At 43.8% G+C, this 14513-nt stretch overlaps 1 protein-coding gene across 4 annotated transcripts in view; it reads left to right on the top strand.

The window, feature by feature from the left end:
* The window catches only part of LOC137274378 (rho GTPase-activating protein 26-like), a 78444-nt gene that overhangs the window by 47039 nt on the left and 16892 nt on the right, over positions 1–14513 (top strand). For all 4 annotated transcript variants that reach the window (XM_067807530.1, XM_067807529.1, XM_067807532.1 and 1 more), the window contains 9 exons: positions 547–584; positions 1101–1157; positions 3481–3559; positions 4107–4140; positions 5402–5464; positions 5696–5770; positions 6180–6267; positions 6893–6951; positions 7994–8099. In XM_067807530.1, coding sequence (XP_067663631.1) covers positions 547–584; positions 1101–1157; positions 3481–3559; positions 4107–4140; positions 5402–5464; positions 5696–5770; positions 6180–6267; positions 6893–6951; positions 7994–8099 — 599 coding nt within the window. The remainder of the gene's footprint in view (positions 1–546; positions 585–1100; positions 1158–3480; positions 3560–4106; positions 4141–5401; positions 5465–5695; positions 5771–6179; positions 6268–6892; positions 6952–7993; positions 8100–14513) is intronic.

Below are 14513 nucleotides of genomic sequence, written 5' to 3' on the forward strand. Positions count from 1 at the left end.
AATTTATCCACAATTCTTTTATTGCCAAGTTGGCAGCATTGACCCTTACTGTAGTTTATTCATTAGCTAACATTTACTTTACTTCCTCCTCCTGAGATGGTTATTGTGTCTGTTTATTTATGTCCGTTTATGTTGTATTCAGTGTTGGCTGTGTTAGGCCATCAAAAAGGATGTGATCCAGTTTCTATGCAGGTCATGCAAATGAACTTATTAGTTAGACTTCATTCCTTGCATGTGGAGACACTACTTATGTGGGCACACACCCATGAAGATCTGGGTTAGAAATGAGACATACCAATGGGATTGTGTGGTCAGGACCCAATATTTGTTTGGTGCATGTCATGGTATCCTAATTGTGTAGATTGGTGCTCATGACATCGGTCAGTGGATTGTATGGATGAGGCGTTATTATTTACAGACCATTGTTATAGCTGAAATTTTCCTGAGTGTGGCATTGAACAACAAACCAATCAAACAGACATAATGCACAAAAATGTCATAGATTCTTTGAGTATTTATCGCGTATATCCTCTTCCTGTGTTTCAGAGTACTCCCGACCGCTATGTCCTTGATTCCTGTGTTAGGTATGAGTACTTAATTACCTATGTCGAGGAGGTACAAAATCTTAATGGTTAAAGTGTTCGGTTGTCATGATGAATGTCTGGGTTTGATTCTCCACATGTTTACAGTGTGTGAAGCCCTTTTCTGGGCCATGCTCCTTCCACTGTATTTAATCAATTCTGGACATTTGATGTTACAAGCAAATGCTTTAACCACTAGGCTACCCCACTGTTCCAAAGGAGAAGTAATATCCAAAAGTGTTTAACATTTTGAGCAGTTGTATGTGCTGTTCATACATGTTATTAATTATAACCATTTGAACAATTTGGGGAGCAGGGTAGCCTTGTGGTAAAATCATCACTTGTCACGGCAAAAACCTGGGTACACATGGGTACAGTGTGTGAAGCCCATTTCCTTTGTACCCTGTCATACTGTGGGAATATAATCACTCTCTAACTTTTTGAATATTTTGCTTTGTTCCCTCAAGTTGTATCACCTGATCATCGACAGTTGTTGAATCATGACTGGTCTCCTTTCAGACGTGCCTCAGATTCCATAGAGAAACGCTTCTGTTTTGATCTAACAGTGAAAGAAAAGTAAGTACATTTATCACGTAAGTTTGCCACATGGTAAATGTTTGGAAGCATTTATTTCCTTATCAGCTGGTGTTGTGCAGGAGATAGAAACATGGAAGTTGTCATGTTTCACTCGAAAATACAGGAATGTGTTAGTGCTGTTTCTCATTTCTTAGAGAAATGTCATGGCACTGCATGGTAAGTGGTCATATGACTGGGCAGCTGAGACTGGATTTGTTGTAAAACTGTGCCTATATTCTATTGATTATGTGAAATACAATCTCTTTATCAAGTTTTTATCAAGGTCTTATGGAAAGAGGAGATTATGTTCTAAATCTGTACCTATAACCTAGTCATCCCTGGTGATACATTCTTTTACTTTGTCTGGAACTAAGATTGTACAGACTGACATGGTCTAGTCAGTTGGAACTTATTGGTGCAGACTGGAACTGTGTACAGCATGCCACTTGTGAAAGAGTGGGAATCTCCTTTCATAATAATTATGGATTTGAATGGGAGGTTAGACGTGATTTTTATCTAGCAATAACTGATATTCTTACACACCTGTGGGTGAGAAACCCATGTGATAAAACTGGTATCACATATGTGTAAGATTGATTTCTAATTCCATAATTGGCTACTCATGATGATGACCTAGGGTCAAGTTATGACAGACTACTTTCCTCAATAAAATTCATTGATAAGTTGCTTGTGCTTCAGTGGAACAGAAACATGTTATTGGTAAACATAATGATTCTTTCGCTTAAGATTCCAGTTTTAAAAATTCACTCATGACAATCAGAAGCAAAACACACTCATTGAAACAATGTAAACAAATAAAAGTGTACTGAAACGGTTAATCTACACACAAGTCATTGCTTTTAAGATATTCCTCCGAGGCATGATAATGCGAAGTTCATGTCTTCATGACATACAAGATGTAATCAACTCGCATTTCATACTGACAGCTGCGTAAATTCTGTAGCATTTCCCAGCAAAGAAGAGTAGTCCCCCCATTGATAGTGAACGTAACCTCATTGTCACATTCTATCACATGGCTTGCACCTTATTACACACACTCAATAGTTTTGGCTCCGGTAGATGGGATAACATTGAACGTAAACTGGTACACAAGTACAGATCCCTAATGTGCAGAGAGATCCAAAACAATCTTCCGATGATGTCAGCCACCGTACAACAATAATATTGTCACACATTCAAATATTTCATGCTTGCAAGAATTAAAATCATCCACATTTATCAGAAACTCCTTAGTGGACGTTCACCTTGGGGATGAGTAGTGATTTGGAAGATAAGTGTCATCACTCATTCATAACGTTACGTTCTCTATTACTGCACAGCTATGGTGAGAAAATGTGACATTTGAATCTATTGGACCATGAAATGGTGTGATTTTTATGGTGTTTTATGAAATAGATTACTGTCCTCGTGTCTGTCAGATGCCATTTATCTTACAACTCATTTCAAAATGTTTTGAAACAACTTGTTTTATGATAAATGATGTCCAACAGACACTTGTTTAGTAGTCCCTGTGTATGATGTTACACTTATTTGTGTGGAGGTGTTCACATTATCAACATCTGGTTATTCTGATACAGCCTTGATTTACCACAGGCTGCTCATATGATAATGTTAACATGCTGATTACAACAGTAAACATTAGCGTCCGACTCCATTTGAGTAAAATTCTGTTCAGTGATTAATGCTAATAGATGGATGGTCAGGCTCACTGACACTTGTTGTCAGATCCCAACTGTGTAGATTGATGCTTATGCTATCAATCACTGGATTGATGGTTGCAGACTGTTACCATATAGCTGGAATATTGCTGAGGGAAGCATAACACTAAAATCAGTCACTCACTCACTACTTACTTAATATCATAACACTATATTTTTCAGCATGTGATGCTAGCAGCTATATTGAGGCTTATAGACTGAATTGTTTTGGCAAAGACTGTTCTTTTATTCATTTACCCGTGAAGGTCCCGGGATAGAATAGGCCTTCAGCAACCCATGCTTGCCATGAAAGGGGACTATGCTTGTCATAAGAGACCACTAATGGGATCGGATGGTCAGGCTCACTGACTTGGTTAACACATGTCATCAGTTCCCAATTGCACAGATCAATGCTCATGTTGTTGGTCAATGGATTGTCTGGTCCAGACTCTATTATTTACAGACCGCAGCCATATAGCTGGAATATTGCTGAGTGTGGCGTAAAAGTGAACTCACTCACTCTTTTATTCATTTATGGTGATGATGTGACTGCAGACTGATAAGCCACTTCATGGTGAATGCAGAGGCCTTTCTCCTTGTTTCAGAAATGTGACCATGACTTTCCAGTGTTTATCCGAAGAAGATAGGAAGGCCTGGATGAGTGCTATGGATGGGAAGGAACCGGTATGTCATATGTGAATTCCTGTCTTTGTTTTTCCCATGAAGAAATGGGTTAGACTTGACCCTTCACCATACCATGTCATACGTATTATCTGATGGGATTGGGAGGTCATGTGCATTGACTTGACACCAGTCCTTATATCCAGGCTGCTGTTGATTACTGGAGTGTTTGGTCAGGAGTCGATGATTTGAAGATGCCATATAGCAGGAATATTGCGGAGTGTGGTGCTGAAGAAAAAACAAACTAATGAATGAAACTTCTTTGTTTCTGGCATACTGTGTACGGTCTATACCTTTTGTCTTGACATTACAGCTAATGACCTAATTTAATTAATTTTGATGAAAACTTTCCCAGAATTTTGTTGTGCAGTTAGATGTTTTTGGAATATATACATATCATATCAAGAACATAGTAGGGTCAATTGAATTGCTCGTTATGAACTTTTGAAGGTATTTGTGGTGATTAATTACTATATGATATGAGCTATTCTGGATGCATGTTCATTCAGTAAGTCGCTATGAACTATTTAAGATATGGGTCTTATTGCAGGTGTACCATGCTCCGAAAGCAAGAAATGAAGAAGGTGAGTGTTTTTGGAGATCAAGTTACAATAGGTCACAGTCTGCTACTCTTAACATTAGAATAAAATAGATCAGGTGGTCTTGCTGTGTGACGAGGTTGATAGTGTGCTTCCTATATACTGGCTTGTCTGGTACAGTGTGGATGGTTGGGTATTCTAGTGGCTAAAGTGTCCCCTCATCATGATGAAGACTCAGTTTCTATTCCCCATATGGAAGAATAGGAAACTACAACGGAAGTGGTCTGGTAACACCAACATATATACTACTCATGGATAAATGTGCCAAACCCATTTCTCATGTCCCAGCTGTGATTCTTTGAGCAGGATTGTATATGACTGAAAACACTGTGGTTTCATGAAATTATTATGTTCAAACAAGCAAGCCAAAAGCCAAATGGGTTGTATTTCTAATATGCACCTTCCACATACTATCACACTCTGTCAGTTTATAATAAAATAATTATTTGCCTCTCATAATGCTTCCTTGATTGCTGGGGCGGTGGGATAGCCTAGTGGTTAAAACGTTCACTCATTACGCCGAAGACCCGGGTTCAATTCCCCACGTGGGTACAATGTGTGAAGCCCATTTTCTGGTGTCCCCCGCCTAGATATTGCTGGAATATTGCTAAAAGCGGCATAAAACTAAACTCCCTCACTCCCTCACTCCTTGATTGCTCATTGTTGTTTAATGTCAACAGTGTATTCAGGAAAGTATGCTAACCTGCAATATTTTGTCATGTCAATGACACTAAGAAGTCCTGCCAGCCAGCCAGTAGATACTGTCCTCTAAAAATTTCAATTCCAACAAAAGTTGCTTTGATGTTTGGTAATCTTAACAGTGTCTCAAAACTCCCCAGATACAGTCAAAAGCTTCAATGATGAATCTCTCTTACGTGTTCTTATGTGCAAACTCAAGTTTGGTTGTGGGTATGTTCTCCTTCTCAGCAACCCAGGAACTTCCCCCTCTCAATCTCAAATGATCTTTATTTTCTACCCTGTTATTTATCATGTCAGTACTAATGGTTTTCCCCATTATGGTTTGAAATTCAGCACATACATGTTATTTTTGATATCCTTAAAACTGATGTTAGCCACTCAAAATATGCTCATGATGAAGAACTTTCCAGGATTTACGTGTTGTGATATAGCGTCAGTATCAGCCATGGTTGTCATCAGTTTTATCAAGCACAAATTCATTGTCAAAGAATGAATGTGATACTGTATCAACTTGTTTCTTCTTTATGATTTCATCTGGTACTTGCAGCCTTCCTGGACGATGTTGGTTTCACATTTGTGAAGAGATGCCTGGCAGCGGTTGAAAAGAGGGGTAATATGGTCTTTCACGCAGTGTTTAGTGTTGTACATTCATGCATATGTTTTATAGATATACACGTGCCATCTTTTGCATTCTCTTTATATTATGAGATCTTTTTCACCTAAAATACTGCCGTTTTGTGTCTCCTTTACCTTGTCAGGATATGGTAATTTGGTATTGAATCCCAGATGCTGTTACTGAAATACTGACACACCTTTGTAATGCTTTCTCTCCCTTCTTCAGGTCTCCAGGAGCAGGGGCTGTACAGAGTGGTGGGAGTCAACTCTAAAGTCAATAGGCTAATACAGATGGGTTTAGGTAAGTCGAGCCATATTATCATTTACCTACTCTCCCACTCAAGAGGGATGATTACCCTGTGTTCAAAGCATTAGCTCATGACACCAAAGGCCTGGGTTTGATACCCCTTATGGCTACAGTAAGTGAAGTCCATTTCTCATGACTCTACCATACTGCTGGAATATTGCTAAAAGCAGCATAAAACCTCTCTCTCACTCACTCATTCACTTACTCACTCACCCAGTGCTTCACATTTTTGGAAAGATAACAGAACTTGACTAAATTTGTTTCTTTCTACATATATATGCAAATATGATGCAGCTTATCAAGTTATGATGACAGTCCGAGCAAGGGTGATTAAGTCGTTGAAACACCACTTTGGTTGCCTGCTTTACGACTTGTTATTCACTGTTTTACTTGTGTGCTACAGACAGGAGGAAATCAGACAAGTTACAGCTGGATGATCCTACTGCTTGGGAAACCAAGACAATCACTAGTGCTGTGAAAAATTACCTCAGGTCAGTCTCTGGTCACCATTGTGTACTCTAGTCTGTATGTCCATGGTCAAGTGAATGGAGTGTCTGTCCAGAGAACCTGGTCATGTTAAAAGATGGAACTTGCTATGCTCAGTGTGGATACAACAAAGTCTGGTCTGGTCAGTGATATGCCCCAGTGCTATATATGGAGGGTATAATCTTGCGGTGCTAAACTACATTTCACCTAGCCTCACCTCTACCTCATCATTGGCAGTGGGGTAGCCTGTGGTTTGAAGTGAACCTCATGATGCTGAATCATGGAACATCGGTGGTATTGGGATATCTGTCATATCGTGACCCCTCAGTGCCTAAAGTGCTATGAGGTATGGTGGCTAGCCAAGTGGTTAAAGAATTTGATTGTTGCAGCGAAGATTAGGATTTGGTTCCCCACATAGGTACAGTGTTTGAAGCCCTTTACTGGTGTTTCACACAATGATATTGCTGGAATATTACTAAAAAGCGCATGAAACTATGCGCACTCACTCTACAAATGATTCTTACATTGTGTTCCTAGCTCCACAAGAGTGTCTTCCGTACGTTCTGCATCATTGTCTAAGAATTCTTCCCTTAACTTGATAGCAGCATGAAGTTCTTGTTGTATTTGCAGGTCTCTACCCGAACCACTGATGTCTTTCAAGCTTCATGAAGAGTTTATCAAAGCAGCAAGTAAGTCCCAATTTGTGAAATGTTGATATTTGGAACAAATTACATTTTAGTGCCACTGTGGGTGGTATATGGCTAATTATGGTATGGCTATACTTGCAGTTTGTGCCAGTAATAAAGTATAGCACAGTATTTGCCTAAATTTAAGAGTCAGACCCAGGCACAAGACTTTTCATGCACTCGGAACTAGTCTGTGGTATCTATAAGTGTGATATGTTGACCTCTGTCTCAAAACATCTATTTCTTTTTGGTGATTTTTGATAACACATGATCTACTTGAATATTTTATCTGCTTGCAAGGTAATAGACTTGTATATCTGTCCATTTTGTTTTATGAGCCTTGATCTGAATGATGATGTCATTATGACTCAGACCAACTACCCTGTGCTTTAAAGACAGGATTCAGGATTGCCACAGTGACACATGTGTCCTTTGACAGAAAAACACCTTGGGAAGACCAAGATTAGGATTAAGTGGTCACTATGTCTGAATGACCATGTCACTGTGCCTGTATGACCCACATACCTTTTCTACCCAAAATAATGGACTGGGTGGTCTCAATGACCCAGTAGTTCTTGGACTGAAACCCACCTTGAGAAGACCTATTCTTAGCTGCTGCACCTCAACAGCTTTTAGATGATGTTCAGTCTTTCAACCACTTGTTGCCATAGTCCTGTATGGATCATTTCGTAGTTGGAATATTGTTCCCTTAGGTGACAATAACATTCTGAATTTCCTTTGAGTGTCATGTTTAGAAGTTGGAGAATCAGATAAGGGTAAACTTTATGGATGAACAACTTCTTTTTGTTCAGGTGAAGCGACCTTTCAATTCTTGTATCTTACAGATTCTTGTAGCGTGTTCAAGCCATCATACAAGATATAACAATCTGTATCAAAAGGTTGTTTCACCTGAATAAAGTAGTTGTTCATCCATAAAGTTTGTCCTTATCCCATAATGTTCTGCAAAAGAAATGTATTTGTGTTGAAGATTAAACTATCAAGCACAGCCTACTTATACCCCCAACCCATGCCTGATGTGTTTCAGAGCAAGAGTCAAAGACATTGAGAATTCTGGATATTCACAAGTTGGTTCATCAGCTGCCCGAGTCAAACTTTGACATGTTGGATCTGCTTCTAAAGCATTTGCAGAGGTGAGTGGAGTTAAAATCTAAACACTAGGTGGTTCTGCATTTGAATTGGCCGACAGTAAATCACTGCTGGTCTTGCATTGCAAGGAAATGGGTTATGTGGTCAGACGCTGTGACTTTTTCGGTTGCCTGCCATCCTCTTAAACAACATTTATCTTTTCTATTTACTCATCTAGACCACTGCCAGCCATTGACAGCATCCTGCCATTTGGTTGAGGGACCAGTTGATACTTTCATTTGACTGTATAGTCACATGGCAGATAAATGCTGATTATTCAAAAGAACTGGATGGCCCCTGACTTCTTTTGAGAAAGGGCAGTGAGGTAGCCCAGTGGTTAAATCATTTTGAAATTGTGAATAACAATAAGTTTATGTGTTAGCAGTTTACTTGATGAAAACTCTTGTCAATTATTAAAAGAGACTGGAACTACTTGACTTTGTCTTTATTTCATCTACAGTGTACATTCTTTTGTGAAATGACTTCATATGAGGCATTTCAACTCTTGTCAGTTACTAAGAGAGACTGGAACTACTTGACTTTGTCTTTATTTCATCTACAGTGTACATTCTTTTGTGAAATGACTTCAAATGAGGCAATTCAAGGAAAACAAAAGAAATTGCAGTAATTGGTTGCACTGGACATTCACTCTCACAATAGTATGTTGTAATAGACTATCGCTATTGCCGTAGTTGTTTATCCCTCAATAGTCACTCCTAGAAACTATACTCACTCACTCACTCACTCACTCACTTCTGTATGGCTGAAATATTGCAGAATAAGGTGTTGAACAACATATGGACATTAGCCGGAAATATTTTCCTACGATTATTTGGCTGGTTGTTTGGTCGTTGTTTTACGCCACACTCAGCACTATTCCAACTATATGGTATGGATCTGTATACCATCAAGTCTGGACCATACTGTCCAGTGATCAACATTGTGGACAGTGAACCTTGCAATTTGATGTGATGACATGTTTGATAGATTTGAAGATTCTGCAGTGAAATATTTTTACAACAGTATTATTCTAGTGTAAGACTGCTTGACGTATGGCGTCAAAATGGTTCAGAGTTGAGACGTCACAATGCTAATATCACCGTCTCAATTTTACTAGACTTGCGGAAAGCTGAGAATCCTCACACTGTAGGCACCTTCGCTGCAGTTTCTGTTAATTTATGTTGGCGAGTAATAAACAGAATACTAAACTCGCTTCCGTGAAGTACCATTTTTATGATACTTGTTAAAGATTGTTTGATACCAAATACTGTAAACTGTCTTAATTTTTAACTTATCTTACCATAGGTCTTATGCATGTTACCTCAAGCTTCGCTAGTAGAGATCAGACAGACGTTGATTCGCCATTCCCTGAATGGCTACCTCGTATAATCTACGGATGTAGTCATGGAAGTGACGTGATCTCCCTACTCGCGGGAAAGCGAGCCATCCCAAAATTCACTTTTACTTCTAGCGTTCGTCTGATCAGACGTGTTTGTTTCGCTCGGAGTTTTCTATTGTGTTGAATAAAGTTGTCGTTCAACAGGTAGGTATGTCTTGTTTCCCTAGGTGTGTGGTTAGTTAAATTGAATTTAACTTCACTTACCTTGCTACCTCGTGTTGTAAATGTTTCTTTTTTTTCTCACTTCGATGTTGGTTTTCCTGCGTCGTTTGTGAGGTGTCATGGCGGCCTTGGAGGTTCTTTATTCCGTCAGGAATACTTCCTCCATCTGTTCTGCTATTTTGTATGGTATTTCCTCCCGATTTTTGCCGTTTTTCATGTGTTTTTTGTCCCACGTGGCATGTTTCACAGGTAGCCATGTTGGTTGCTAGCCGTCGCTGTCGCGAGCTTACAGGCGTACCCACTTTAGGTTGGGGGTGCGCTTTTGCTGCATTTTTTATGTAGGGGTGTTTTTCGTTTCTACCTCTAGCGTTATTGTTTTATTTAACGCTTCGGGTATGTTTTTATCTGTTGCAGTTAACTGTGTATGACTCGGCAGTTTTGTACTGTCTGCAAGGGGCAGAAGTCAGCCAAGGATCCCCACCCCTGGTGTCCGGATTGTGCATCGCAGACCTGTTCCCTTGACAGCCGCTGTCAGCATTGTACTAGTCTTTCAGTGGCGGATTTCAAGACCTTTTTAGCTGTCCGTAGAAAGAGGTTTACTCAGCGGAAGAGGAGAATGTCTTCCCCAGCTTCTTCTTTAGGTTCTTTACAGGACGACCCGGAGCTGCCTACCTTTACAGCACCAACGCCGACGTCTGGTTTGGAGCGCTCATCTACGATGCCGGTTCGATCGTCTCCGGAGCCACTTCGTTCGGACGCCTTTGTTGACTTATCCCGTCCGGACGCCTTAGCGCACCCAGAAGTTCAGAGGCTATTACGGTCTCTCCTGACGCCCAGCACTTCTACTAGAGAGCCAGCGCCGACCTCAGCTACTGTGCCAGCGCCCATGTCAGCGCCTGCCTTGATTCCCGAACTAATTTCAACGTCAACGCCTACGCCTATGCCAGCACCGACACCTACGTCAGCGCCTATGCCCATGTCAGCGTCTACAGCCTTGATGGGGACACCTTCACTGGTTCCAATACCAGCACCTATACCTACGCCAGTGCTTGTTCAGACGCCGGCTCCTGTGCCTCCGCCAGCGCCTTACCGGATCCCCAGGATTTCTCACACGCTATCTAGAGAAGAGGTGCTACAACGTCAGCTAGACGAGGTGCGCGCTCGGCGCTTAGAAGCTGAGCGCTCGAGACGCAGATCATGGTCCAGATCTCCGAGGAATCGGCGCTCCCGTTCTCCTCACCGTAGTCGGCGCCGGCGCTCGCGCTCATGCTCACACTCTCCTAGACGACGGCGCTTCCGTTCGCGATGCAGATCTCCTCGGCACTCTTCCAGAACCCGGCGTTCACGTTCACCAGAGGCCTCGCGAGTTTCACTGAAGGATTCTTCTACTCGGACGCCTTCTACCTCTTCCACCCAGCGGCGGGAATCGACTTCAGTCTCTTGGGAAGATTTGGAGGAGCAACACTTCTGCCCTGACTATGAAGAAGAGGCAGGTGTAGGCGAGGATGATGGCACCTATCTACCACTATCGGCAGTGTTTGAGTGGATTGCTGACAGGCTACCTGACTGTCCTTCTCCGTCAGTCGATCCTAATAATCCGGCGTCCATCCGTTTGTCCCCGGAACTACTCATTCCACCTCATCCTATGGTGGCGGATGCAGTGTCTCTCCTGGACGAGGATTTTGCCAAGCTGTCTCTGAATCCTACGATCAAGGCGTCTAAGTCAAGGAAGTCTGATTACAAGATCCACAGCCTAGACTTCACAGATAATGGTGCAGCCCAGGACGACTCACTCAAGCGCTTGTCAAGTTCTTCACTCTCAGCTTATAAAGTGCAGGACTCCAAATTAGCAGCTATTGACACGGAACTCAAGCGTATGCTTAAACCCATTTCGGCGTTAGCCTCAGCTACTTCAGCGGCTGCAGCAGACCTATCAGAAGACAACGCCTCCAGGGTGGATCATCTCACGACGATCTTCCAGTGGCAGGGCAAAGTTCTTCATGACTTACTCGGTCACTTACGTGCAGCGTTGGTTATGACAACTTCGGTTCGCCGCTCCGGCTTCCTGGATACATGTAATTGGCAGGAGGAATTTAAGCGGCAATTACTTCGGGCTCCCTTCACTTCCAAGTTTCTGTTCGCCGACAAGATTCCAGATATTTACAAGTCACACGCGGAATTAACGAACACTGAAGTCGCGCTGTCTACCTTTGAGGCGCTTGGTTCTGCCTTTCGTGGCAGAGCCAGAGGAAGTGGAAAGAAGCGCTATATTCCCAGGAGGGAATCCATCCGCTCCTCCTTTGGGAGGGGACGGGGCCGCACCAAGGATAATGACACTCAGCGGAAGCCCCAGGAGCGCAGCCGGGACACCCCCTCGACGCCAGGGCGAGGCAGAGGCAAGCGCCCCTACTCTGGTCGCTGAAGCCGTGGATGTCTCCGACTGGGACCTCCCACCCCCAGTCGTACCTGTCCATCCGACTCCAGTAGGTGGGAGACTAGGGATCTTCTGGCCCAACTGGTCATTCCTAGAGGATCCGTTTGTAAGCAAGATTCTGAAGTCCGGCTACAAACTACCATTGGTCGAGACTCCACCGCTGACATCTACTCCCCAGTCGCGGATATATCCTCAACACCAACTAGCTCTCCTAGAGTCCAATATCGACATTCTGTTATCCAAGAGAGCCATAGAGACAGTGCTGGAACCCCACCGCTCCCCGGGGTTCTACTCACCCATCTTCCTGGTGCCAAAGAAAGATTCCGACAAGATGCGCATGATTCACAACATGGCGGTCTTCAACAGACAGTATCTGGCCGACCCTCCTCATTTCCGAATGACGTCCCTAGAGCAGATTCGAGCCAAATTGTCTCCCGGGGCTTGGCTAGCCAGTCTGGACCTACAGGACGCTTACCTACATGTTCCCATACATCCGCGTCACAGGAAGTACCTGAGGTTCGTCTTCAACGGAATACATTACCAGTGGAGGGTGCTTCCGTTTGGCATTTCTACGGCCCCGTGGCTTTTCACACGCATCACGCTTCCGGTTACCAGGTTTCTTCATCTAAGGGGAGTGGACTTCGATCCATACATAGACGACTGCCTTCTCAACCACGGCAGTCCTCTACTGCTACGCAAACAGTTGGACTTCTCCACCCGCCTGCTGCATCAACTGGGTTGGATGGTCAACACCAACAAGTCACATCTGGAACCAACTCAAGAACTGACCTTCATCGGGGGATTATTTTTAACAAAAGACAATCTTGTCAGGGTCCCTCCAGATCGATGGCTAAAGATTCTGGCGTTTGCGGATCGAGGTCTCTCTCAACCCATGACCCTCAGAGAGTGGCAGTCACTGTTGGGTCTTTTGACATCGGCGCAGGATCTTACTCTCAGAGGGCGCCTTATGCTACGGCCCTTACAGAGGTTTCTGTCACCATTCATCCAGATGAACGACCTCAAGTCACGGGTTCTTCTACCTCCACATCTACATCAGTATCTCCGGTGGTGGATGGTAGAATCGAATGTCTGCGTCGGCGTCTGTTTGGAAGACTCCAGTCACGACCACGAGTTGTTCGTGGATGCGTCTCTACTAGGGTGGGGCGCCCATCAGGGCTGTGGTCCGACGCCGAAAGGTTGTGGCACATCAACAACCTGGAATTGCAAGCCGTCATTCTAGCAGTTCGCCGCTGGCTACCGATTTTGTCCAACACCAAGCTCCTGGTGGCGTCGGACAACTCCACAGTCGTCTGGGTTATCCGGAATCAGGGCACGACCAGGTCCAAGCAACTTCTAGACCAGATGTTCGTGTTAGCAGATCTGCTAGACAGCAACGGGATCACAATCAGGGTTCGACACATACCCGGCTGCAAAAACATTCTGGCAGACGCGTTGTCGCGCCCAGGCAGACCTTCACCGACGGAATGGATGCTTCATCCAGACGTGTTTCGTCAGATTTGCCTTCGCCACGGGAGACCCCTGGTGGACCTCTTCGCCACCAGCTTCAACCATCAGCTACCAACTTACGTGTCTCCCGTACCGGATCCACAGGCTTGGGCAGTCGACGCTCTATCTTTGTCGTGGGAGGGTCTAGACGCGTACGCTTTTCCACCACCCGTTCTTCTCCCAGAAGTGATTGGCAAGATCAAGCAGACACAGAACCTGAGACTGCTTTTGGTCGCGCCCTGGTGGCCAGCCAGACCGTGGTTCCCCGATCTGCGACGCCTCGTCAGCGGAGATCCGGTTCAGCTTCCAGATTGGCCACACCTCCTTCGTCATCCGCACAGCCAACAACTCCATCCAGATCCGCTGAGATTCCATCTGCACGGCTGGACCATTTACAGAAGGCATTAAGGGCGAAAGGCTATTCCTTGCATGTGGCGAATGCCATAACCCGAGCTCATCGGACATCCACCAGATCCCTCTATGATGTCAAGTGGCGCTCATTTGAAAGCTTTTGTGCTCAGAGATCACAGGATCCCATGACAGCTTCCCCACAGTTCGTGGCGAATTTTTTGATGTTTCTACGTAATTCCAAGCATCTCAAAGGGAGTACGTTGGGTACCTACTTGTCAGCGTTGAACTCCGTCTTGGCGGTCAAGACGGATCGTCAGATTTCTAAAGTTCCAGAACTGGTTGCCCTGCTGAAGGCGTTCAAGTTGGAGGACCAGAAGGTCAAGTTCCGCCCTCCAGCTTGGGATCTGAATGTTGTTTTGCAACACTTGAGAGGCTCCCCATATGAGCCCCTAGAGGATGCTTCCTTCGAGCTGTTGTCCAGGAAGACGGTCTTCTTACTTGCCCTAGCTACGGCAGCTAGAGTTAGTGAGATTCATGCCCTGGATGTCACACAAGTGCGTTTTGAAC

The sequence above is a fragment of the Haliotis asinina genome, chromosome 2 (genome assembly GCF_037392515.1).
Source record: "Haliotis asinina isolate JCU_RB_2024 chromosome 2, JCU_Hal_asi_v2, whole genome shotgun sequence".
Taxonomy (NCBI): domain Eukaryota; kingdom Metazoa; phylum Mollusca; class Gastropoda; order Lepetellida; family Haliotidae; genus Haliotis; species Haliotis asinina.